General features: G+C 32.5%; 3 protein-coding genes and 1 pseudogene across 3 annotated transcripts; 2 read left to right on the forward strand and 2 right to left on the reverse strand.

Annotated features, from left to right (window-relative positions):
* The first annotated feature begins 1,419 nt into the window (after window positions 1-1,419).
* Window positions 1,420-2,996, forward strand: LOC133326294 (uncharacterized). Its single transcript, XM_061534968.1, has 3 exons — window positions 1,420-1,554; window positions 2,314-2,660; window positions 2,815-2,996. Exons 1-3 carry the CDS (start codon window positions 1,420-1,422, stop codon window positions 2,969-2,971), a joined length of 639 nt encoding a protein of 212 aa, XP_061390952.1. The 3' UTR covers window positions 2,972-2,996.
* Window positions 2,997-3,770: 774 nt separating this feature from the next.
* LOC133326295 (serine protease inhibitor 88Ea-like) lies at window positions 3,771-4,875 on the reverse strand (annotated as a pseudogene).
* A 559-nt stretch (window positions 4,876-5,434) lies between these two features.
* On the forward strand, window positions 5,435-15,151 carry LOC133326297 (uncharacterized). Its single transcript, XM_061534969.1, has 4 exons — window positions 5,435-5,445; window positions 13,826-13,982; window positions 14,186-14,532; window positions 14,992-15,151. Exons 1-4 carry the CDS (start codon window positions 5,435-5,437, stop codon window positions 15,149-15,151), a joined length of 675 nt encoding a protein of 224 aa, XP_061390953.1.
* A 2,122-nt stretch (window positions 15,152-17,273) lies between these two features.
* On the reverse strand, window positions 17,274-27,438 carry LOC133326298 (protein lap1-like). The gene is made up of 5 exons (XM_061534970.1): window positions 27,086-27,438; window positions 20,582-20,764; window positions 18,819-18,966; window positions 17,978-18,289; window positions 17,274-17,406 (listed from the first exon to the last, which is right to left on the reverse strand). The coding sequence occupies exons 1-5, from the start codon at window positions 27,414-27,416 to the stop codon at window positions 17,274-17,276; spliced, it is 1,107 nt and encodes a 368-aa protein (XP_061390954.1). The 5' UTR covers window positions 27,417-27,438.
* Window positions 27,439-27,926: the final 488 nt, after the last annotated feature.

The following is a 27,926-nucleotide window of genomic DNA, read 5'->3' on the forward strand; positions in this document are numbered from 1 at the left end:
ATTTCTAAACAAAAGACTTTGGATTCTATAAAAAACAGAGCTGTGGAAAATAACAAAGCAAAAACTCATACAACAGGACATTAAACATAAAACAGGAATTGACTATACCTTAAGAAAAACATGTTCATAGCATAACCACAATGGCGCCCGAATGGTCCCAAGGAACAGTTAAAACAAGAACTAAGACAAAATAATCCTAATTGAGAAGATGCAAAGCAACAGCAATTAACGGAGTAAGATGGCAAGCTTTATGGAAGCCCTATACTCCCAGGAAATAACGAAGTGGGGAAGGAGGATATTGTTAGCATACGTTAGAATAATACCATAGACAGACGACAGCCTTAATTTGCATTACAAAGTGCTTAATTTGAATTAATATTTACCCCTGACAGACGAGAGTTTCTGCATTTACAAAATAGTTTTTTGTTTCAAACAATTGTGTGTAGGAAGAAAATGTTGGCATTTGTTTCTAATATTTTTCGGGATAGATGTTAATGAAATGGATACATAGCATAAAGGAAGAAAAACAGCTATGATGTTAGCAAAACAGCTCCCAATTTGAAAGAATTTTGAAATTTGCCTTTATTTATAATTTTTATTTTTATAAACGTAAACAAATTTGACAACAATTAATTGTTTTTCAACAGCATTGCCATATTGAATTTGGTTAATTCAGTATAAATTCAGTTTGATTTTGTGCATTAAAAATGAGGATAATGTACAAGTTAATTTGAATTAAGGCTGTTAATGCAAATTAAGCCTGTCATCTGTCTAGGCTATAAGGCTAGGAATAGACAACTTCTGAATTGATTTCAAACGAATTGATATGTCTTTATGTACTGGAAAGTTCGTGTTTTCAACTAATTGTACTGTATACATACCAAATCATGCACTTAGAATAACAAATTTCAGAAAAAAAGACTTCAGATAACTGCCAGTAGCATTTGTTTTTGTCTCGACCATCTGTCAAATTTTTCCTTATAATATTGCACATGCTTGGAATCATTGCACATCGAATTCAAGTAAAAATTACGCACTTTGACAGTAAATCGAGTCATCAGCTGCGTAAAATGAACGACCTATTTATTGTGCCAAAACAAAAACAATTGTTTTTTACCCGACCATCTGTCAAATATTATCTAGTAACGTTTCTCATGTTTGACAACATTGTTCATCGAACTCAAGTAGAAAATATGCATTTTGACAGTTAATCGGATAGTCATCTGTTCTAAATGGAGTACCTATTTATCTCACAACAATTGAATAAGAGTAATCCTACATTTACATCAATCGTAATGTTAAAGAAATAATTTGTTTTTTTTTTGTCATTTAAATTATCATATTAAGACTTTGAAGCAATTTTAATATGTAAATAATGGTTCTATATATTTTACTTGCAGAATTCTATATCTATTCTACATGACCATATTACCAATTGATATTCTTGCATTTGAAACAGATGATTATCAGGTACCAGTACATAATTTGACGCATTGGCGGGAGCATCGGCGCAAAAAGAGATATCTTATATTTACACATTCGGGAACGGCAAAGGTAGGTTGTTATTAAGTTCTTCGTTAAAAAAATAATAATAAAATTAGATATGTATCCTTTAATAATTAATGTGTTTACGTTCACTTTATGCCGACGGAGTTGATTTCTTTTATTAACTATCCATAAGCTATGTAAACGGTCCATAATTTTTATATTAGCTATAACTTTTTTAGTGTAAATTGTATAGTCCAAAATTAAATTCACTCATTACCTCGATTTGCTCGAAATTCTGTGCAATGCTCGAAATAATATCAAATACAACACTGTTTTTGTAACAAAAAATGCATCACATTTTCCGAAAAGTACAAATATGGCAACGCGTTATGTGTGAAATTTGTACTTTGATATAATAGTTGCCAACTACATAGAATTAGGGATGTATATGTATACATAAACAAATATCAGCTGATTGACTTAATATCATTTTAATAGAATTCTAGCAGCTAAGATTTATTACCTCGGTTTAGAAGTCGAGTCAATTTAGAAGGCTTAGAATATGTGTTTCTAGTCTTACAAAATATAATAGATTTAGAAGTCATTGCCAAAAACCCTCTTTTAAATTTTTATTAAATATAGGGTTCTATGGTTTATTATTGTCATATTAAAAACTTAAACGGCATTTACATTAGAGCTGTTTTATGAGGATTTATTTAACATATTTACAATGGAATTGTCGATTATACCCACTGGCTTAACGAATTCTGGTACAATGTTAACGTATATTATATTATTATAATCAATAAATTGCTGTTTTTTCAGGTCGTCACCGGTGTAACATATCCCATCGATTTACAAGATAGTCGGCCGTGGCGTCAATTGGTTATGTTGTATAATTTCCATTATCAATATGGGCTGCCACCAAAACCCATCTATTGGTGGGATAAATGGGATAAACGTAATTTAAATGGTAATCTGGGACCCTTGACATATTCAGAAGATGAATTTCAAACAGATGAGGCACAACTGTTTCTCTATACATTTGCTGAGAATCTTATGCATCGACATGGCGGTAATGGCCGTGAATGTCTACTGAAGGCAATATGTGAAAATGCCCAGATCGATGTACATCAGGGATTGTATGCCGAGTTGTTGTATCGATTTTTAAGGTAAGGAATGACATCAGACTATGGTCTGCACAGAAGCGTAGTATTATTTTTATATCTGCTTATAAATTGAGATAATTTTTACTAATTGTTTTTTCCAGTGACAAACATTTAAACCTTTTAATTGAAATACTTTTTTATTTCTCTCTTTTTCCAGACCCCATCGAAACTTGGACTCATATTATGTTGATGCCTGGCATATGGGTCTCAAAGGTGTCGATTGTCAATCGAATTATCCAAAAGCCACCAATTGCCTACTGGATAAATATACCCATGTTCGTGAGGAATATATGGGCTATACTACAGTAAAATAATGTACCTGTTATCGAGTTGTATTAATAAAAGCTACATAAAAGACTGTTTGTTTATAATGAAATTATTAAATATTATAGGAAAAAATATAAATTAAGGCTAAATAAATTCTTAAAATAAATACCTGCAATATACATTTATTATAAAAGATCTATCATATGTGAATATATCTTAAAACGATGGGTAATAGAGGATATGTATTAGACAATGGGATGGAATGTTATTAACTGTTTAAATTGTAACCGCCGTCAATATAGCATCATGTTACGGTTAATCACTGCGCCCGTTTTCAATCCTACTATTACAAATGAGTATATTTTTACGAAGTTGAAACTAAAATCCATAACATTGATGTAGTAGCGTCTACGGTTTTATTTTATTTCCAGAGTTGCGTCAAATAAAAATTGAAATCCAAATCTAAAGCGGTGTACACACTATCGTTTTTGAGTGACAGTTTCGATAACTTATCGGTTGTTACAGTTTTGTTGTGTTGTTTGTAGCGGCCATATTATCGTTCATGCCTTTTTTCAAACCGACATTCAAATTTATAAATTGTGCTAATAAGACGCCGTATAAAAAATATATTAATACAAAATGGATGATAAAAAATTGGATGTGAAATTTTAATAATAAAAATCAAAAATAGGCTTTGAATTTTATTGGTTTCTTAATGAAATCTCGGTCTCACAATTTCTTTTTTTCAAAATTGTCATTCGGATCATAAAACAAACAAATAGAATGGAAACGAGACGAGTAAAAAAGTCCTAGGGTAGAGAAATGTGAAAGAATCTCCTTGCCTGTCTACTTTTTTGTTTTGGGATCACGATAAATGCCAGTGAAGAGTACAGCCTTGGCGGTATTATCATAGATCAGGAACATAAATGGATTAATACATTCGAATTTGGTTGGTTCGGCGGGACGTGCAGAATGGAAACTGAAAACAACTGTGGCTGCTGCAGCAGTACTGCCCTCCTCATCAACCTTGATTTTGGCAACATGTTTGGCATCACCAAACATTAGGCTTGTTTCCGTGGAGAAGCCACTCAAGTGGGCGGGATGCTCGATGCCCAATTTGCGTAGAATCGGTACTAATTCCAAATTCTTCACGTTTATGACTCATGGGTACGAAAGAATACTGGCTAGGGGTGGTATAAAAAATCCCCTGTTTTGTATCTTTGGCATCGAATTTATCCGACCATTGAACCTTGAAATAGGCAGCATTAGCCAAAACCATTTGACAGTCGGTGGTAACATCACAGGGATTTTACATTTCGGGGATTTCGTTGCGTGTTACATTGGCAATCCAGTTGTTGATTTCCATGCGTCCCTCTTCGGCTTTGGTTCTGAAGTCCGATTCAAGTTCATCTTGGAAATTCTCCTTCATGCAGGCAGCCAAATTGATGGACTTATCGAAGTAGATACGATCGGCAGCGGTGAATTCCAAAAGCATTTTCTTGGTACGGCTGTAGCGCATTTGTGTCTCCAGGCGATAACCATTGTTGACATGTTTCTTGTTCTTGGCCCACTGCAGACGTAGTCCCTGAACCAGCTCCTCAGTGTTGATATGCTATCGGTTGGTTTCTCATAGCTCTGGAGAAACTTGCACGACTCAAACCACCAAATCTTCGCCTGGTAAATATTGTCCGCTCCAGAAGTTTCAGACTGCTTTATTTATTTATTTTTTTTTTGAGTTCCCTTCTGTAGGACGAACGAATTGTGTTGATTTTCTTTTTCACGTCGTCCACAGTACAATTTTTTTATACTTTTTCAATTTATGTAGCAGTTCTCCATACGATTTCATTTTAATGTCGCGTGACATGTAGTCTGGACTGGTTATGTCCCAGAGACACCGTTGCATTTCATAGCAACATAGGAATTCTTTTAAAAATTCGTTTTCGGAGTCCATGTTATTGTTGAAATTTATTGTCTGACTGTCGTTTTTTATGTTCACATTATCGAACCAACAAGCATCCATCATCTGAATGTCACGCAACCGTAAATTTTTTTGTGGTTGCCTGATGACTGAGAGAAATTAACGGCTACACTGGCAAGCAAACCGATATTTCAGCAAGAGTGTCATTCAAAAATGATAGTGTGTACACCGCTTATTAAGGTCTAAGTGACAATCATATGGTTTTAAAATAAATGTGTCGATATTAAATTTCCAATTTTTAATTAACTAAACAATTAATTACGTTCATTTTTTTTAATAATTAAAAATTAAGATCGCAAACCTCTAGAATTATTTTTTTCGATTTACAAGATCTAAAATTCTATTTTGAAAAATATACAGTTTAAGTAGATACCTATACGATATCCTTAGCCGATATAAAACCTAATTAAGACAACATATCAAATTTAAAAAAAGTATACTGTATATTCATACTTTTGTAATAGTAAAACTAGTAAAAGAGTTAAATCTCTAAATCGATCTGATAGTCCAGCAATACACTGAAAATTCGGGAATGGAACGCAGGTATAAAAGTGCAAACCATGATGCAATAATAAGGTGATGTATTAAAATAAAAACCTTTGTTTTTGTCTCGACCATCTGTTAAATTTTTCCATATAATATTTCACACTGTTGGCAACACTGCACATCGAATTCAAGTAGAAATTACGCACTTTGACAGTTAATCAAGACATCAGCTGCTCTAAATGGACTACCTATTCATTGTCCCATGATGCAATAATAAGGTTGTGTATCAAAACAAAAAAACTTTGTATTTGTCTGCACCATCTGTCAAATTTTTCCTTTAATAATTCACATGGTTGGCGAACTTGCACATCGAATTCAAGTAGAAAATTCGCACTTTTACAGTTAATCAAGTCATCAGCTGCGCTAAATGGACTACCTATTTATAGTGCAATGAATAGAATAATAGTAGTAGCTGCAAGACAGGTATAGCTAAAAAAATGTGATTCTCGAGTCAATGATGTACGATTGTTCGCTATAATAAATGCATATGCATATCTCTTACACACTGTAATTGAGAAGCTGTGGAAGTTCCTCTGTCCCATATAAAGTGTGTGTAAATTGAAAACTTAAAACGCATTTTCTGCAAAATCTTTTTTTTGAGTTATGCCTGTCCTGTAGCAAATGAGTGATATGTATATCAAAATTTATCAGCCTAAAAGTAGGCAATAGTTATAGGCCTTAGTATCATTTAAAAAGGGTATTATAGATCGCAATAGTTATAGGCCTTAGTATCATTTAAAAAGGGTATTATAGATCGACTTCGATAAATTAATTTTCGGCATTGACATTTGTGGTTCAAAATATATTATTTTACTAGGCTCCGATTTTAAACCCATATGATGTAATATAGTTAATTAAGTCTTAATGATCGATTTTTTTGCAATAAATAAAAATTATTCCAGCTGATCATGGCTATGATTTGAACCCAGGTTTCCAGAGCAACACAAAAAGTTACCAAATTACTTAGCTTTCTAAACTGTGTTGCCGTTTTCGACTTTTCGGATCATTTCGCCTTATTACTACGTAAAAGTTTTAGATTCAAAGTCTCAATATCTCGAATTCGTGATAGTAAGTTGAGCGCCTGAGTAAAAAAAAAGGCACCAGAATATTTTTTTAGAAAAAAATTGTAAAAAATTGGCTGGTAAGGGGGTTAACTCACGGCAACCGTGTACTTGATTTATACCCTCCATGGATTTGCAACACTTCGAAATATTCAGCTCATGATCAGAACAAAGTTCGAAGTCGAAATCACGATAGAGCTCTCAATATTGAACATAGATAATGTTTGGTATTAATTTTCGGTACATTGGAATTTTCGGCACGTTCTTCAATATAATGGGTTGCAATTTGGTATTTTGTTTTCTTATTGGTTAGCAATTCTTTCTACCAAACACATCAATATTATTCCACTTTTTAGGGTAGCTCCCCATATAAACGAACCTCTCAAATCGATATAATTACAAATTAGGGATGCGAAATGAAATTATTGAAATTGCACCTTCTTTCAATAAAAATTTTATTTTTTTCACTTTTTTATATATTTTTTAATAAAATTGTTATTATTAATAACAATTAACAAAAAACATAAAAAAATAATTCATTTTTATATACATAAATATAAGAATAACACTTAAATCTTCCAATCAACTGCCTCCAAATAATGCTAAAATTAGTACAATTGTACCAAATTTAGCATCCTTGATACAAATACAAAACTGCTTTTGCACCAGAAAATAATAAATAAATAAATGTTTCTCCTTAAAGTATGCCTTAAAATTAGTCAATATTCGAAATAACTGTCTAACAAAAATAGATCAGCTGCTGAATAATATATTTTTTAAGTTGTAATAAATATTACTATAGTTTAGAACAACAAATGTTGTTAGGCAATAGAGAGCCATACCTAACAAAATGATGAAAATATTAATTGAAAGGCGCCACAGAAATTATGAAAGCAGTAAAAAAATACGTAAATAAATAACATCTGACGAGCCTTGAGATTATTTCCACGGTGTTAACTAAATCCTGTACAATGTAAATGCAATATTATGATTACAGTAATTATAATAATATGTCTTAAATATTCTTCTATAACAAATTCACCAAAACAATAGGGAAAATAAATTTTTCATCTTGTATTTTTAAGAAGAAACATTTAAACATTTTGGCGCACTATAGAGTACCTACCATTTTTAAATGGTATCGATTTTGTACTGTACAAACAAAAATAGAAGTCTTATACATTTGAAATGGTGATGTACCCAGTGTAAGACGGTTTGCTTTTGTAAATTACAGGGTGTTTCATAGACGTTTCCCTTTATATATTGTGTCAGTGTACTCTACAAAAGTTGAAGCATACCTTGAGGCGTGAATAAGATTCTATATCTAGACATTTTACACTTATACAGGAATTTTTAAAATTTTATTATAATTATAAAATGAATTGGAACCCACTTTTTAATACAACAATTTATATATTCATTCATGAATTCAAAATTATTTTTCAAATAGTATGGACGTCACAAGGACAATTGTTTTAGTTTAAAAAAATCCATAGAACAGGGAAATGGAACCCTTTTTGTTATTGCAAAACCAGTAAGGAAAGTAGTAAAGTCGGACGGGGCCGACTTTATGATACCCTTCACCACATTGGGTGTATTCAACAGGACCATTAAAATGAAATTGGATGAACTAAAACAGTTGATATTTATTTAAATGTGAATCTACCTAGATATATCCATAAAGTATGTAAATCGACTTCAAACAAATATAAATAGGTCATCCGTTGGGCTATGTCTGTACTTCTAGAAAACGCAACTACGTAATTCTATGCTAAATTTTGTAAGTTGTGTAACATTTTATGTCAATCTGACTAACATGAGGAGTTTGATGTCCAATTTACTTGAAACCGGGGGAAAATATATATGGAAGCTCTATCCAAATATTAAGCGACTTGAACAAACTTGTCACAGGTTAGGTTGTTCTAATTTCAGAAAGTTTTGTTCCTATCAGCCTATTGGTTCCTTGGTGCGTCAATTACTTAAATCAATCTATAATAAAAGGGAGCTATATCTAAATCTGGACCGATTTTCACGAAAAAAGCAGACATAACTCTAGGCTCAATTCAGTACGTTATGCCAAATTTCGTGCAAATCGAAAGGTATATAGCGACTTTGGTGCACCATTTACATGAAATCGGACGAAACTATATATGGGAGCTATATAGAAATCTGGACCGATTTTCTCGAAACTTGGCAGATATCACTCTAGGCTCATTTCAGTACGTTATGCCAAATCTCTTGCAAATCGAAGGATATATAGGGACTTTGGTGCACCATTTACATGAAATCGGACGAAACTATATATGGGAGCTATATATAAATCTGTACCGATTTTCTCGAAACTTGGCAGACATCACTCTATGCTTCATTCAGTACGTTATGCCAAATCTCTTGCATATCGAAGGATATATAGGGACTTTGGTGCACCATTTACATGAAATCGGACGAAACTGTATATGGGAGCTATATCTAAATCTGGGCCGATTTTCTCGAAACTTGGCAGACATCACTCTAGGCTTAATTCAGTAGGTTATGCCAAATTTCGTGCAAATCGAAAAATATATAGGGACTTTGGTGCACCATTTACATTAAATCGGACGAAACTATATATGGGAGGTATATCTAAATCTGAACCGATTTTCTCAAAACTTGGCAGACATGACTCTAGGATCAACTCAGTGCGTTATGCCAAATCTCTTGCAAATCGAAGGATATATAGGGACTTTGGTGCACCATTTACATGAAATCGGACGAAACTATATATGGGAGCTATATATAAATCTGGACCGATTTTCACGAAACTTGGCAGACATAATTCTAGGCTCAATTCAGTACGTTATGCCAAATTTGGTGCAAATCGAAGGATATATAGGGATTTTGGTGCACCATTTACATGAAATCGGACGAAACTATATATGGGAGCTATATCTAAATCAGGACCGATTTTCACGAAAATTGGCAGACATCACTCTAGGCTTAATTCAGTAGGTTATGCCAAATTTCGTGCAAATCGAAAAGTATATAGCGACTTTGGTGCACCAGTTACATGAAATCGGACGAAACTATATATGGGAGCTATATAGAAATCTGGACCGATTTTCTCGAAACTTGGCAGATATCTCTCTAGGCTCATTTCAGTGCGTTATGCCAAATCTCTTGCAAATCGAAGGATATATAGGGACTTTGGTGCACCATTTACATGAAATCGGACGAAACTATATATGGGAGCTATATATAAATCTTGACCGATTTTCTCAAAAATTTGGCAGACATGACTCTAGGCTCAACTCAGTGCGTTATGCCAAATCTCTTGCAAATCGAAGGATATATAGGGACTTTGGTGCACCATTTACATGAAATCGGACGAAACTATATATGGGAGCTATATATAAATCTGGACCGATTTTCACGAAACTTGGCAGACATAATTCTAGGCTCAATTCAGTACGTTATGCCAAATTTGGTGCAAATCGAAGGATATATAGGGATTATGGTGCACCATTTACATGAAATCGGACGAAACTATATATGGGAGCTATATCTAAATCTGGACCGATTTTCACGAAAATTGGCAGACATAATTCTACACCTAAATGATTAGGCTGTACCAAATTTCGTGCAAATCGAAAGATATATAGGGATCGTTTACATTAAATCGGTTAAATATATATATGGGAGCTATATCTAAATCTGAACCGATTTTTCCCAATTTCAATAGGGTTCGTCCTTGGGCCGAATAAGTGACCTATACCAATTTTCATCCAATTCGGATAATAAATGCGGCCTGTACTTTGTTTACAATTTAACATGGACAGACAGACGGACAGACGGACAGACGGACGGACGGACGGACGGACATGCATAAATCGACTTAGAAAGTGATTCTATGCATATTCTCAAAAGTAACCATGTGTCTATCTCGATTATTTTTGCCTGTTACAAACATATGCACAAAGACATAATACCCTGTACCACAGTGTGGTGAAGGGTATAAATAGTCAGTAGTAATCGGAGTTATTATAAATGTATATTCTTTTTATGGAACACCCACATAATACATGTAATTTTTTTAAACATAAAAGCTAACCCATTGGCGCTTAGCTCCTACCGTCACCAATTTTCAATAGTGAAAGTTAATTATTTTAAAACACAGATTTTAAAAAATGTGTAAAATATCACACCATTTGTGATGTTTAAAATTAATGATTCAAATTCCAGTTTAAACCAAATATCTGGCACATTTCACACCAGTTATAAATAAAAACGGAATAAAAATATAGATACAATAAAATACAAAAATATTTAACCGTACTAAGCGTGCCACAAAATTTTTAATGGTAATAAATAATTAACGGCATATCAAGATGTTGTTGATTTGTTTTTATGGGAACAATGTAGGCATTAAATTGAAAACTTTATAACTTAAAAATTAAAAAAAAAACAAACAAATATTAATAAATATAACAAATATTGTAGCCGACTTTGTGACACCCTTCACACAATGTGAAAATAATTTTCAAATATTTGAAAGCAGGAAATGATGCATGGGTTCATCTAATGAAGTTATGTGTATTTTTCTACAAATATACCTCTGATATTACCTCTCGGAAAATATCGATCAGTGATATTATTACCCTTAGTATTTATTATTGAAATTTGTAGAAAATGTTTCAGATGAATCCAAGTTTAAGAAAATCTTTTCATATGTTGATGTAGGGCATACGAAATCATGCGAATTTTTGGCAAACTAAAAATAAACTAAATATATATTTTTTAAAAATGGCGCCTGATGCGAGATTGTTCAATTTGCACATTTTTGATATTTTAATTTAGGGCTAGGGAAAATTTTGAATTGTAGTTGTATTTTATTTATAAATTAATATCATTACTATAGAAGACTACGGTGGTACGGCTGGCCATATCCGAACAAATTGTCATTAATACTTTTCCATATTGCTGTAGGGAACTGACTAGTCGAGATATTTTGTAAATCAATGTATATATATATATATATATATATATATATATATATTTGAAAATCCAAAAATAAATTATTCAAAGCTATCTCTCTCGTTCTCCCTCTCACATAATTAGTGATGTTTTTTTAATTAAATTCCATGATAGTTGTTAATCGTATGTTAATAATCTGTGACGTGTGGAGCGCGTGAATAAAATTTCACAGATCCTACTAATTGACATGACAAGAACAGCTAACTATCACGATAATAAATTTTATAAGGTATTAATTGTTCTCATGCATTTGTACGCAGTTAAAAGAGGCTTCAAAAATTTTACTTTGGAAGTTTGAGTTGACGATAAGAATACAGTCTTTATTGACACATCCGAGTAATTGGATAAACATAACGGAAAGTGATACATATTGAGTGAACAAAATTAAAAAATAGAAACACAGATTGTAAACAATAATGAAAATTGTGTATGTAAATTTAAAAATATATTTTATTTAAAAATATTAATGCTTGAAATAAAAAAATAAATATTTTCTCTAATAATACTGTGGATTGAAGAAGTTGAAAAATATACATTTAATGAAAAAATTAATTTTAATAACTAAAAAAATAAATTTAATAAATAAAAAATAATATTAAACAAATTAAAGGAAGGCATACAAATTAAATTTCAAGAAATAGTAATTGTGTGCAAATTATGAAGAGGTTTTATTAAAAAAATAATAATAAACTAATTGATCTTTCCAATCGTGTTATGAAGACTTCAAAAAAAAGTATTTTTCCTACTCAGAATGAAATGCATTAAAAACGTAAAATGACAGAAGAAAATTAAATTTTATTCGAATATAGTATTTATTAAAAACTATTTTAATTCTTATGTGACATTTGGTGACCTTATATTTTTATTTGGTTCGGCTCGAGGTGATTTTAATAAAACAAATTTTGCTTTATTTAAGTGTTTTTATTTCATTTTCCGATATTTCGATCATTATCAGGGAGTTTTTATCTTGAATTGAAAATTAACAATTTTGATAACATTTTTGTAAACATTTTTGCAACACCTTTATTCTCCACACGTGACATCTAACTAAATTTTGTTTCTATTTTGATGTTTTTCTTATAACAATTCGGTATATTTGGGTACAGTTCTATGTGTCTGTTTTAAAATTCATTCTCTTTTCGGCGGGAACATTAATTGTGTGAAGCATTTCCACCATGTACATATTAGTCGGATTTAGTTTAGTTTTTTTAGTACCAACATATACCTTTTGCCATAGTTCCCGATATTGGTGGTCAACTTTCTTAGATTTTATTTCTTTAGATTAATTGACTGATGGTTTTTTGGATAATCATTCATTTGTGATTTTTTCGGATTTTTTCTTATATTTTTAGCGTGGAATTTAAAATCGATAATGTACAATACTCCGTGTATGCAATTTTTGGCTGTGTTTATTTTTATCTGTTTAGGATGCCTGGAGTAAACATTTATTATTATCTCTGATATTTTTAAATATAAATGATATAGCAATTTTTCCCACTGAACATGTGTATGCCTACTTTTCGTACCACCTCTGCATCAAGATACGGAATTTCTTATTTGACTCACATTCATGGCGAATGACAATTATTTATTAAATCAATTTAATGTCCTTAATTTATTTTCTATGTCATCAACATAATTTTTTAGTATCCTTGATTTTATATTCAATTTTTTATTGTTACGTCAAGTACTTCTTCCATTACGATATCTGCAATGATGGGAGAGATTTGCTGTTCATAAATTTTATCCTTGTATAAAAAGTATGTTGAATCTTTGATACATATGTTCTGTTCCAGTTCTTTTTTAATTTTAATGCTAGTAAAAGGAAATATGTCAAAAGCACTCTCAGAGTACAAAATAATAATAGTGAAACTGCACCAAAGGATATTGGTATTTCCTCTTCGTCACTGGTTTGACTTTTGATCCTTGATTTGAATTCAACTGTATCTTTAATGCTGTATTTTTAATCCTTCCTTATGAGTTTTAAAATTGTTGCCATATATTTAGATAATGCATAGATTGGTGAATAAATACTTGAACAAATTGAGTACCTTCCTTATGGATTTTAGGAAGCCCATATATTCTAGGCGCAACAGAAGACTTATTTATCAAAATGTTTTTGTCCAGTTCACTGACATATTTTTGCTCAAATAATCTCATCAAAATTTTGTTGGACTTTTTTTGTAAAAAATTCGAAAAATATGTGACAATAAATAAAAAAATATTAATTATTAAATATAGTGCTGGCGGGTTATTTGGGATACCATTTGTATTATTTATTAAGTTTTTAATTTTCATTATTCCAGAATATTATATATCCTTAATGTGCTCTTACTGCCAACGATTATTTTGACTCTGGAATCTGAGTCAAATACCACCTTCTCAAATATAAATTTACATCACTGGAAGCAGCATCGTCGTGAAAAGCGGTATTTAATATTCGAACATTCGGGAGTTTTTAAGGTAAGACAATGGCAAAATAAATAGGTAGTCCATTCAGCACAGCTGACGATTCGATTAACTGTCAAAGTTAAACATTTGTCTTTAGGTACATCGTAAACTACCCTTGCTTAGCCTAATCTCAAACACACAATACTTATAAATAATAATTTAGAAATTCCCTTATACATACATATAATAATATTTTTCCCATTCTTCTCTTCCAGCTCAATATCGGCGTGGCATTTCCCATTGATTTGGAGGATAAACGCAGTTGGCGTACCCTAGCGATGGCGGTTAATTTTCAATTTCAATATAATCTACCGCCAAAGCCTATATATTGGTGGGATAAATGGGATACACGAAGTTTGAATTCGTTGGGGTCTTTTATAGAATCGGAAAAGGAAAATGATCAAACAGATGAGCCACAGTTGTTTCTTTATCAATGGTTTGAAAATCAAATGAATCGACGGAGGACAAATGGTCGAGAATGTCTGCTAAAGGCCATTTGTGAAAATGCACAAATCGATGTGCATCAGGGGCTGTATGCGGAGATATTGTATCGGTTTTTGAGGTACGTTATTCAATGAGAAAAGAGGAAGTGGTTCATAAAACGAAGAAGTTTTTCATAATTTAAAGAAATTGTTCATAATGTAAAGAAATTGATCATATGAATGGTTCATTATTTTATAGAAATACTTCATAGTTTAAATAAGTGGTTGATAATTTAAAGAACTAATTTATAATCTGAACACACTTATGCATAATGCTATGAAATAATTCATAAAATCATTAAAATTGTGTCTAATTCTAGGAATTTGTTCAAAAATTCCGGTCAAATTAATATTGAGTTTCTGAATGAAGAAGTTAATAATTTAATGAATTGGTTCATAATTTATAGAAATTATTCATATTAGCATATACTTATGCAAAATTCTATAAATTAATTCAAAAAATCTCTAAAATTGTGAATACTTTTAGTAATTTCTTTTGAGAAGTTATAAAAATGCGATTTTTCTTTTTTTATTTTCAGGCCTCATCGAAACATGGATTCAGATTATGTTAATGCCTGGCACATGGGTCTTAAAGGCATTGATTGTCAGTCAAATTATCCAAAAGCTGTTAATTGTCTGCTGGATAAATATACCCATGTACGGGAAGAGTTTATGGGCTACACTAGAGTTAAAACGTAGAGAAAAAGAAATGAAGAAGAGAATATATAGGTCCAGTTGCCAAATTTGAGTGGAATCTTAAAGTCATCTGAGACACAGAAAATGTTTGGATTTCGTCAATAATAAAATCACTTTCAAACTTCGATGTAATGAAAATCCATGAAATCTAAGGCCATGTTTAGACAAGAAGTGTTTTACTAAAACACGTCATTTAAATAGTAATTTTCTTCAATTTACCTGGTGTAAACATAGAGTAACTCATCTGGATAGTCGCGTCATTAACTTGTTGAAGATACCCGCAATAGAAATTCCGTACATCGTCATCATAAGAGCTAACGAAGCGTTGCCAACCACAGAAAATATAACGCCAAAACAAAGCAATGATGTTGCCAAAACAAGGATCATGATGCAATAATAATGTGATGTATGTTTGTTTTTGTCTCGACCATCTGTGAATTTTTTCCATATAATATTTCACAAGGTTGGCGACATTGCACATCGAATTCAAGTAGAAATTACGCACTGTGACAGTTAATCAAGTCATCAACTGCACTAAATGAACTACATATTTATTGTGGCATGATTGTAGACATAGTGGAGGTGTTGCCAACCACAAAAGAAGCCACAACATGTGGTTTTGTATGGCAATAATAAGGTGTCAGAAACAAGAACGGTTCTGGTGTGATGCCAAATGTCCGAACCTTGACACGGTTGAATTTAATTCGTAGATGCAATTTCGCAACAATAGTCGACAAGTAAAGACATTTGTAAGCACATTGCCCAATATGAGTCTAAACGCAACCAGAGTGTCAGGAGTCAGCGACATATTTTTTCCCCGGCGCGAAACCCAAACGAAAGAGTTAGCGGCTAGAGGCACAAGATGCAATGCTCTTCCAAATTTCTCCCTTTTTATTGTGTTTTTGTAATCAGGAGATTCCAAGTTAAACAAAATGTTGTATTTTTATTTCCTCGATCAATTTTTCTTCTATTTTATTTTTAATTTGTTAAAAATCGTCCACAATCTTTGAAAATATATGTTTTTTTAACAGCATTGCCATATGTTTTGATATAATTTTCCATTGAAATGTTGGTAGCACTGCTGCTTTTTACCTAAAATATGGCAACTCAATTCAGAGCAAGGGAGAAAATTTGATTATGACGCTGGGCAAAAATGAATAAAATCTATTCTAGCGTCAAGCCGCTAGACGCGAACGTCAGCCGTCGGGATTTCTCGTTGCCAATAAGAAACACATGGTAAACGACCGTCGCTGACTCTAGACTCGCTGGTTGCGTTTAGACTCTATGCCTGATAAGCCGCTTAACCAACAGCGAAACGCGTCGCATAATGGTGGGAATGTAGTATCTCTCTGGCTTTCCTTTTCATTGCAACTCCGATCATGTAGCTCATCTCGAAAGAGAAGTTAATAAAAAACAACGGTTTTTGTCGAGTAGTAGCAGACATGATGGAATAATAAGAAGGTGTATCAAAACAAAAACATCAGTTTTTTATTCGACCATCTGTCAAAATTCATCAAGCAATATTTCTCATGGTTGGTAACATTGCACGACGAATTCAAGTAGCAACCAAGGTGTATTAATAAGGTCATCCTGCTGCTTCTCAAGTTTGCTGACAAAATCCATTATTGTGAATTGATTTCAATATGGACACGTAAACATAGTCAATTTTTTGACATTTGACTTCAGAAAAATCAAATCACTTCGACAGTTAATCGGAGATTCAGCTGCTCTAAAAGTACCTTTTTGTTGTGCCATGGGCAAGACGACACCTTGATCTCTGTTCAGGCAGATTATGAGTAGTCGGCAACACTAAATATTGACAGTTTCAAATGATATCACAATTTACAATATGTCGATTTGTTTTGTAACTGCCTTAAGTGTTTACATTGGACGTGTTTTAACGCATGATTTAAATTGTCATTATCTTAAAATATATATCAAACAGACGACTTCTATAATGAAAAAAGGTCTATAATTACTTTTTTAAAATAATTTAACTAATTTATTTTTAGAAAAATAATATAAAGCTAAATAATTGTAAATATGCTACTTAAATACAACTTAAAATTAAAAAAAAATAATTCAATAAAATAAATATAAATTATTAAACTATACAGCGGTAGTTTTACTCCATTGGCTCTTCATATATCTCCCAATCGATACAATAATATTTCTTATTGTTTTCATTGAGCCAAACATTAGCGCAGTACATGGTGCAAAAATAGCAGGTAAATATCTGGCGAGAGGTGCTGCCACGTCTGGAATTAAAGAAGAGAAAAATAAATATTTTTTTTTAAGAAGTAGGAAGTGTATTTCATTATGGAAGACAGAATAAACTTCTAAATGAGTCTGAGCGTACACCAAGCATAGTTTGATACCATCTAACCTTCAAAATTATCGGCTTTGTGTTTCGTATTGCCAACACACTTGAATGCATTGAAGGAGATGCCAACCGCAGCGAAATGTATGGCATGTGATTGTTTTTTATTTGGCAACACGAAATGCAACGTGCGAGTAAAGGCGTTACCAACAACATTTACCCGCCCCTTGGTTTTTGTAGAAAAGTTTTACAAGTCTGAAATTATCAGAAATGCCGCCAGAATTTCCGAAGTGTATAATTGTAAATTTACATTAATAGGAAGCAACCGGAATATGGAATTAATTATTTAAATCCTCTGGATTTACTAAATATAAGTAAATCCAGAGGATTTAAATAATTAATTCCATATTCCGGTTGCTTCCTATTTCAGACGGATTGTCATCATTTCCCCCACTCACTGTTCTATTTTGTAAAAATCTCCTATCTCAATATCCCCATTTCCAACTTACCTCTTTACCACCATAAAATAATAAGTGGTAAATAGCGGATTTGAACATTTAAACACAGTACAACGTCCCGTGGGTCCATTACGTATATGATTGACCATACATTTCTCGGGGAGCATATATTTTAATGCAGGATTTTCATAAAATGGCATGAGACGATTTAAATTCTCCAATGTTTTCAAACAATCATCATACAGGGTGACTTGATTTTCTTTTGAGGGCACGGGAAAGATTTCTTTGGTACCTATTGGCAGAAGTAATTTTTTGAAAGTCTCCTTTTCGACGACCCAAAAGAAATCACTGTGGGTGACGGGACTGAAAGAAATGAGACGAAATTAAATTTAAATTAATAGGAAATGATTCTTAAACAAAAATTTTAAGGAAATAGTTTGTAATTTTAAGGTAATAATTATAGATTAAAACTGTATAATGTTTTCCATGAAACATTTCATAATACATATGCAATTATGCATAATTAATATGAAGTAATGCTTATTTTTTATGAAATTTGCATAACAGAAATGATATGTAAGAAATTGGGCATAATTCATTGTATGAAACTTCTACGACATTATAGCATAACTTTTATGATACTATACGTATATAATATTATAAAAATAGTATTCATAATTTTTAGGAAATTATTTTTAATAGCTATGTAATCATAGTATATTTAGTATTGTATTCATAATTTATATTATTTTATATAAAGATTCATTTTCAATATAGTATGCCTAATTACTATGACACATAAAATAACATTTATAAAATGATGTAAAATTTTACGAATTATTTCATAATATTCATGAAAAACTTTAAGAAAAACATTCATGCAAACACTTACATATGTGGAGATTTTGTGGGAGTCTCAAAATAGTTCTGATAGAATTTCTCATAGATTATTGGTATGTGCGTTATGGCAGAATTATTAAATATCCTTAAGTAATCGAGGAATTTGGCCAAAGCCACTGGTAGGTAGATTAAGGAGCATTCTGCAAAAAGAGGAAAGTGAAATTAATAAAAATTCTTTCTTATTTAAATAAAGGCCTAGATTCAGATTCTGATGTATGTATTAAAACAAAAACCTTTGTTTTTGTCTCGACCATCTGTCAAATTGTTCCTTATAATATTTGACATGGTTGGCTACATTGCACATCGACTTCAAATAGAAATTATTCACTTTGACAGTTGGTAGAGACATCAGCTGCTCTAAATGGACTATCTATTTATTGCACCATGACAGAATCAATGATTTGTCTTTAGGTTCGAGTTTCGTGTTGCCTAAAAACAAAAACCACATGACGTTGTTTTCACTGTAGTTGGCAACGCATTAGCTACCCGCTAGCAATGAAAATTCCAATTGATGGTATGTAACTAGTTCCAGCACTAGTTATAAACCGTAAAAGTTACTTATTTGACCCTAAAGTAATGCAAGAGGAACCAATTGACTACCTTTTTATCCTATAGTAAACGAGAAGGAGTCACTTGCGATATTAAAAAAAAATAGGTTTTATTTTTTCAAAAGAGAAGAGAATAATATTTAAAAATTATCTCCCAACAGCCACAAAAACTAGTTTTTGTTTTATGTTATGTAGCTAGTCTCTGCACTAGTTACACATTTGATCCTAAAGTAATATCAGCCGAACCAATTCGTCTGTTGCGACCTTAAAGAAAAAAAACACGGGTTTTGGTGGTTGGTCTGCATAAAAAATCCGTTATTCTCCATGAATGCAAGATGAATTTTGTTTGGAAATAACCAGTCTTTTTGTGATCGTCTTGAAGTGCGGTGGCATCAAATTGTGAAATATTAAAGAAAATCTGTATCATGTAAAACAAATGAATTTTTAACTCAAATGCAAGGATATATGTATATGTAAGTACTTATGTATATAATTTATTTCCTATTGAATAAATATTATTGTATTTTCCTTACAGATCAAGGTCATGACATCTATTATAAAACGTGAATTAATGAAAATTATGGAAAAGGGGATTACATTCTCTTAGTAATTTTTGCAATGTTCTTTTAGGTAAGGTATTAGACACATATTTTCTTTTTTTACTATAATATTATAATCATTGTTATTTATTTCCAGATTCAATACCTGTAACCGAAGGATCTGACACGACCGAAATTGCAGTATGAAAGTAGTACGGTAGTATTAATAAATGAGTGTTTTATTGCTAATATCATCATAAAAACGGTACTTAACTAGTTCTTACGGAACTAGAAAGGTGGGTAGTCTAATGTAACTAGTCTTTGACTGTAAACCTGTAACTAGTATAATACTAGTCCTCGAGTAAGCGAAGGAGTGTCAATTGGTTGTCTCCTAAAGTAAACAGTTAAATACATTGTAAAGGGGTGTAAAGTGGAACTAGTCACTGTAGAGCTGAGAATCGACGACTTTCTGATTACGAACTAGTTCCTCTTGCTAACGGGTATGGTTGTTTGTTTTTATTGGCAACACTATTTCACACCACAAAGCGCAAACTTTGATTATGCTTGGGTCACCCAGTAAGATCAGCAGTTTCTCAAGTTTGCTGTTTTTTTTTCTTTTTGGATTTCTTTATTAATAGGCCAACCTGGACCTTTATGATTTCACTTACTATCAGCTGACAGCATTTGTAGCGACGGCATATTGGCAACCCTTTCTGGAATGTGCCATATTTCGGTATTTTCACTGAGATTCAATTCATTGAGGCGGGAACATTCACATATAAATTGAGGTATACGTTTTAGTTTATTTTTCGAAATGTTAAGGGATTCCAAACGTTTCATATAGGTGAGAGCTGAAATAAAAGGAAGACAGATATACATAGATAAGATGAAAATGCTCAAAATATAAAATTACTTATTTAAAGGATGGCGGCCAAGTGAACTTCCTTTGATTGCGATTTTTTTAAATCTTTAGTGTTTTTTTTAATCTTTAGACTATAGTATTTTTGTGATAATGTGCATTATGTCGATTTAATTATTATATCGAGTTTTTACTAAAAATAAGAACATAATTTACCCTTTAATTCTTATATAATTAAATATGAGCAGCTGGAATGTACTGATAATAAAGACAATGTTCACGTGATAAGTGTTTAAAAAATATTTCCTAAGATTGTTATGTTAAATAAAATAATATTTTCAATAAAGTCTGAAGCGATTTACCATCTCACTTAACATCTCATTTACCATAAATCTACTTAATACAGCCCTGCTTTTCTACTTGAAATCGATGTACAAAGTTGCCAACCATGTGAAATATTATAAGGAAAATTCGACATCATGGTCCCGACCAGGGACGTACGCATGAATTTTTTTCATATGAATTTTTTTCATAGTAAATTTATGTTTGCAACAGCGAATTTTTTCATTTTGTACTACCGGGCCCTCCCGAAATGAAATCCTGTGTACGTTGCTGGTCCCGACCCTGTGTCAAATTGTTTCTAGTAATATTTCTAGTATGGTTGGCAAAATTGCACATCGAATTAAAGTAGAAACTACGCATTTTAATAGTAAATCGAATAGTCAGGAGCGCTAAATGGAGTACCTATTTATTGTGACTCGAACAAAAATTGTGACAGAATTTATAAAACCAGTGAAATGGGTATGTATACGTAAACCAAAGACAGCTGACTGTCAACTTTAAATAATTTAAATACTAGCCTAAACATCTAAGAGTGGAATGTAGTACCTCGATTTAGAGATCGACTCGGTTTAGAAGACATAGTCTAAACGCGTATTAACATAAGTTGTGTCTGTTTATTCGATATTTGGTAACACTTGTTACCAAATTTTACTAAATGTTGTCTGTTTACCCCAAAATCCAGTAAAAGAGAGTCAAGTGAGAGAGCAGAGTTTGATAGTTCAACAACAACAAACTTACTGGAGTTTACTGAAAGAATTTTATGCAGTAAGATTTTGCAAACTCAGCCATTTTTCGATCAGCTGTTTAATGACCAAACACAAAAATTATTCAAAACATTTTTTTAATCTGCAAAGTTCAATTTGAAATTAAGTTATATAAAAATTACAGATATTGGAAAAAAAATTCGTAAGTAATGCAAAGTTTAATTAAATTAGAAACTAATTATTTATATTTTTAGGCAAGTTCCTGAAAGAGGGCAATGTATTGATGCAGGAAGCTTAAATGTTCCCGGGGAACATACCAAATCAACATTTTTTTATTGTTCATTGTTTAAGTTCGATACATTGCTTACGGCAATGTATATGTTCCATACATTGTTTCCCCTTCTACAGCATTACAATTAACCACTTTAATTGGCCGCTCTTCGGAGCCCAATGGGGAAATCTTCTCTGCATATCTTCCAGGAGCCTCATTCGGCTAGTTTGGATTGTAGGATCTAATATATCTCCGGATGAATAGAGGCGCTTTCCAATGCTGTGGCCGTAGTTGTTGATCACGGCCTTGCTGTAGCATTCTTGCCCATCGCAACATCACTTGCAATCTAACTCTCGTCGATTAAACTTGCATTCCCGCTTTCGTTGGTAAAACATCTCTCGCTATCGTTAACGCACGCATAAGGTAAAGTCTTGTTTCTCACGAAACCCATCTACTTTACAATAAAGATTGAAAATATTTACTACACTATCTTTCGTTTTTCTTTTCTTTATTTTTGGGGTTTCACTGCATCTCGGTATCACGCCAACATTCATTTTATTTTTAATATTAAATGCAATACAAATAATTGTGTTCGTCCTTTGTTTGTTGATTTTGACGCAAATAAAAATATTTTCTTGAATCAGCTGTTTATTTGCTGAATCTTACTAAATGTTGTCTGTTTACTTTTGTCAGTATTATCGCAAAAGAGAGTAAAAACGGCTTGCTCTCTGAACTCTGAACTTACTGAGTAAATATTACTGGAAAAGTAACCAGACACACCTATATTTATATATGTAAACCCTGCCGTCTGTAGCAAGTAAGTTGAAACTTCGAATAAACAAATATTGCTGATTATCTTTTACTGCGTATACATATATTATTGGTATTTCATTTCCCTTTGAAATCTTTACGTGTGATCGATTTTTTTACCTTTATACTTTTCTGCAGTAAAACAATGATGAAAGGAAATTCATTTGTTCTTAAATTAGAATCAATTAAGAATTTGTTACTGTTTCTAATTATATCCTATCGACATTTGTGATGCAAGTGCGCCAACTACTGACGATATTGTCTCATGGGGTTTTTTGGCTAGACTTTTGTTAAGGTCAAGGTCCGTATTTTCAGTATTTTGACACATATTGCAGGTAGTGTTAAATCTTGTGGGATTTCTTTCTAAACAAATCTAAATATTTCAAAAAAATCATGAGGAAACAAAATATTGAAAGCAGTAATGTTAGATTTTTTAAACAATTTGAAAAACGTTTAAATTTAAAACTTTATATGATCTTAGGATATGGACTTCATTAATAAAGGTAGGAGGACATTATTAACAAAAATTGGCAAGTCTGGAAAGTAGAAAGTACCTGGAAAGTGCTCTTTTCGGATTATTGGATGATATTTTTCAAATTGATATTCTTTCTAATAGCAGCTCCGCTATAACCAGAAGCCATACATATATAAATCATTGGTATTTGTGAAAATAGTAGCAAACCTATTATCCTCGTATTTCCTGCAGACCAAATCAAAGATAAGATTTCATATTTTTTGACAGAAGTCCACACAAAACTATTGTTCCACTCATTTGGTAAAGTTAAGAAATGCACACTTATCTGTAGTGACAAAACAACGCTCTATGTGCTCTATGAGTATTGAATTGGATTTTTTTTTGGGAATTTTAATATTAAACATTTGGCCCTTCGAGCCGGATTTCAATATATACAGTCTACATATTCTAATATGGTTTACTACCATAACCTTCATAGGGTGTAAATATCGCGAAATTTTGTCAGGCTTAGTGTTTAGCTCTGCAGATAGTTAAGTTCAGTGACATTTTTGTAGGGTAATGTGGTCGGCCTGGTCCAATTATATTGCTCAGCTTTCGGTATATTTACTGCGAAAGAAATATTTCGGGTAATTCGGGACAGATGTGTTGTAGAAGAATGACAAAATAGCAGAAGCGATTTTGAAAAGTGAAACAATGGAAAAAAAAATGATGGAAACAATGCGTTGTAGGTGAATATCTCCGAGTGTTCTACAGATTTGCTTGTGCGGCGTAGTAAAAACTGCCCATTGAGTTTGCAGCGTAAGCAGATAACCAAGGATGGCGATTGGATACTTAATGCAATGTGGAAAAAATGCAAAAGTAAATAACCCGTTTAAAGGAATTTAATACTCTGAGCATTCAGTAGAAAACGATACGTTAGAGAAATACCACATAAGAAAGTTCCTAGAAAATCTGACCAAAACAACCTAGGAAGCTGTTAGCCAGAATAACATGAGAAAGCTACACCAAATAATAGACAGTCTCACAAATAGAGGGTATACCAGGAGCCAAGCAATTAAAGATCGTAATGGTAGGCTAATAACAAACAATGTTGAACAACATTTCGATGAAATCAGTAACGTCAGAAACACCACTGAAAATAACCAAAGTCCAATGGAACGTGCACTGACTATATCGTGGAACCTTTCCAGCTTGAATGAAATAAATGAGGTAATAAAAAAATTAAAAAGTTACAAAACAGCAGGAGCAGGAGATGATTTGCCGGCAGAAGGAAGAAGATAGATATTGTTATGAAGTTATCCAGAAATGGCGACTTGAAATATTGTAACACTGCTCAAAATCATATACAAAAATCTGGCAAAAATAATACAGAAAAGAATTCAAAGTCAAGTAGAAAACCTTCTAAGAGATGAAGAAGCTGGCTTCAAACCAAAAAGAAGCTGTGTGGACCAGGTCAGGCACCCTACGAGTCATAATAGCACAATCTATAGAACAACCTAAATAAAGCTTTCGACGAACTGTCATAGGGGAGTCATTATGCAAAAAGAGAGTGCCCCAGAAAATAATCCGAATAATAAGAGCTATGTACGAAGATGTAGAACTCTCAGTTCTTCACAACGGAAACATAAACCAACCGTTTCGCACCAACACAGGAGAAAAATAAAGATGCTCTCTGTCATCCATACAGTTCACAATTGTACTGGATGAAATAATGAATTAAGCCTGCTCTCAGAGAAGAAGCATAATATGGAGTGTCTCACGACAGCTCGAAGACTTAGAGTATGCGATTGATATCTGCCTTCTCTCTCACAAGATATCCAGCATGCGGACAAAAGTAGAAGATCTGGAAAGACTGGCTCGCAATGTTCGACTTGAGATTAATATCAACAAAACTAAGGGAATGAAAATTAACAAACACTAGTACGCCGAGAGGTTCCGCTATCTAGGGAGCACGGCAAATACAATTAGTGTTGCAGAAACGGACGTAATTAATGGGCTAACAAAAGCGAGAGCAGCATTCGGTCGACTTCAAGATGTATGGAGAAACTAAGTATGTTTAAAGTCGATTCTGCTATATGTCAGTGAAACCTGGCTTGTGTCGAAAGCTTCAGGTAATCAGTTGCCTTAGGATCATATGCAGAAAATACTGGCCCAACACCATAAGTAATGTAGAGCTGTGGAACCTATCGAAACAATATCAGATTAAATTTAGTAAATGAAGATGGATTGGCATTGAGGATGACGAAGCTGAATTGGAATATAGTTATTGCACAATATGCAATTAATAAATTTATTTTGGACAAAGAAGGAAGGATAATTGCGACTACTAATCAATTGGGATGTCAATGCACCGTTATCGTCAACTTTTTTTCTTATAGCAAAATCACATTAAATGTTTTGCTGTGTGTCTCTTGTGTAATGGGAGGAGAATTTAAAAAAAAATAACGCTTTTGTTTTAGTTTAGAGTAAGACATTCTTTTTGAAAGAGTTTGTTGCATTAATATGAGAAAATATGTTCCAGATTGAGGATTAGGTGGGGCTTGTATAGAATTGTCGATCCTCACATTGTTCTGCGTGGGATAGGGAAGTAGCTCACTGACGGAGCTGGCTTCATGAGCTTGCCGGTGAGCTAGATCTGTTAGGTTAAAAAAAAAAAAAACAAAATTCTATATGCAACGCTAGTAACGAGTCGGAATGTCAACCAATACAGATATAAGACATGAAATTATATGTGATCAGAGAATAGTTGCCGCTTATTTGTTTGTATGTGTATACAAATTATTTTTAAAGTAGTAAAGTCGGACTAGGCCAGACTTTGGGTCCTTAGTGCACAATTTACACAGAATCGGAAGAAAATATATAGGAGAGCTATACTTAAAATTCAACCGATTTTCATGAAACTTTGCACACATCATTCTATACTCAATTCAGTACGCTATGCCAAATTTCGTGCAAATCGAAATAAATAAAAGAGCTTTGGTGAACCATTTTTATAAAATCGGACGAAAATATATATGGAAGCTATATCTAACTCTGAAATGATTTTTATGAAACTTTGCACACATTATTATGTACTCAATATAGTATGCTATGCCAAATTTCGTGTAAATAGGAAGATACATAGGGATATATAGGAAGATATTGGTGCAACATTTACAATAAATCGGACAAACATATATATGGAAGCTATATCTAAATCTGAATCGATTTGCATGAAACTTTGCACACATCACTCTAGACTCAATTCAGTACGCTACGCGAAATTTCGTGCAAATCGAAAGAAATATAGGGGCTTTGGTGCACCATTTACATAAAATCGAATGAAATCGCATATATGGGAGCTATACCTAAATCTGAACCGACTTTTACGAAACTTTGATAATTACATTCTTGCGCAAATTTTACCCTAATTTTGTGTTTTACTGCGTTCCTATTCTCAGTACGGATTTCATGTAACGCCACATATCATAACATTTTTATAGTGTCAATCACATATTTTCCTTAAGTGTATGGCCTCGATCCAATTATAATGCACTTTCTGTTTTATTTTTCTCAGATGCCCTAAAAGAACCCCCCCGTCAACAATTCTTGCCAATTTATTTGTAATAGCAATCACGATAGATCAATTGTGTGAAAATGATTTAATAGTTCACTTGGCGTTCTTATGATATTCGATTTCGATTTCGACTTCTCTGCTTTTGTTTTACTTACTTTTTGGCAAATCTGTCAATTCATTTGAGCTGACATTCAAATGCAACAAATTCAGCATATAGCCAATGGATGAGGGTAGATGCTGCAGCTGATTATTGGAGACATCTAAAAATTCGAGATTTTCCAAGAGATACAGCTCTTCGGGTAGTTGGGTGAGATTGTTGCCGGCCAAATGGATAAATTTGAGATTTGTTAAATTTAAAAACCACTTGGGTATGGCGGCAATGTAATTCTCTTTCAGATAGACTTCTTCCAAATCTTCGTATGAATATAAATCCATGGGGATTTCTTTGTAATTTAAATAGCTCCAGTGCAGGCAACGACGATTCATGGTGAATTATTTATTTTATTTGTTTATTTTTATTTTGAAAATTTTTTTTCTGAGATCAATATTTTGTATTTTTGTAGGAGATAACTTATTATATCACAGCCTTTATTTTTGAAAAAATAAGAAAAAAAAAAACGTTTTTCTTTCACTTCACCGTAACCGTATTTTTTTCTTTTTCTGTAGATTTTGAAAATTTCCCGATGACACTTGATTTTCGACTAAATTGTATTTTTCTTCTAAATTGGTTAATGCGATTTGATCTTCTTTAGTCGGTCATGACAAGGAATTGTCTCGATTCATAAAATCAATGGAATTATGAGGTCGGAAGATTAAAAAAAGGGGCACTTCCCTAGATGCATATGGCACTCTAGGGAAATGCCCCTTTTTCAACACGAAATGACTCAAAGGTGACAAAGCAATGAAATATTGTGTGTGCTAGATTGGCTTACTCAGACACCTGACCTAAATCCCATAGAGAACCTTTGAGAAAACGAAAAATTGGAAAAAAAATTG

Source organism: Musca vetustissima, unplaced genomic scaffold (assembly GCF_032173495.1).
Source record: "Musca vetustissima isolate MV318-11 ecotype Yass unplaced genomic scaffold, APGP_CSIRO_Mvet_v1 utg6539, whole genome shotgun sequence".
In the NCBI taxonomy this organism is placed as follows: Eukaryota; Metazoa; Arthropoda; class Insecta; order Diptera; family Muscidae; genus Musca; species Musca vetustissima.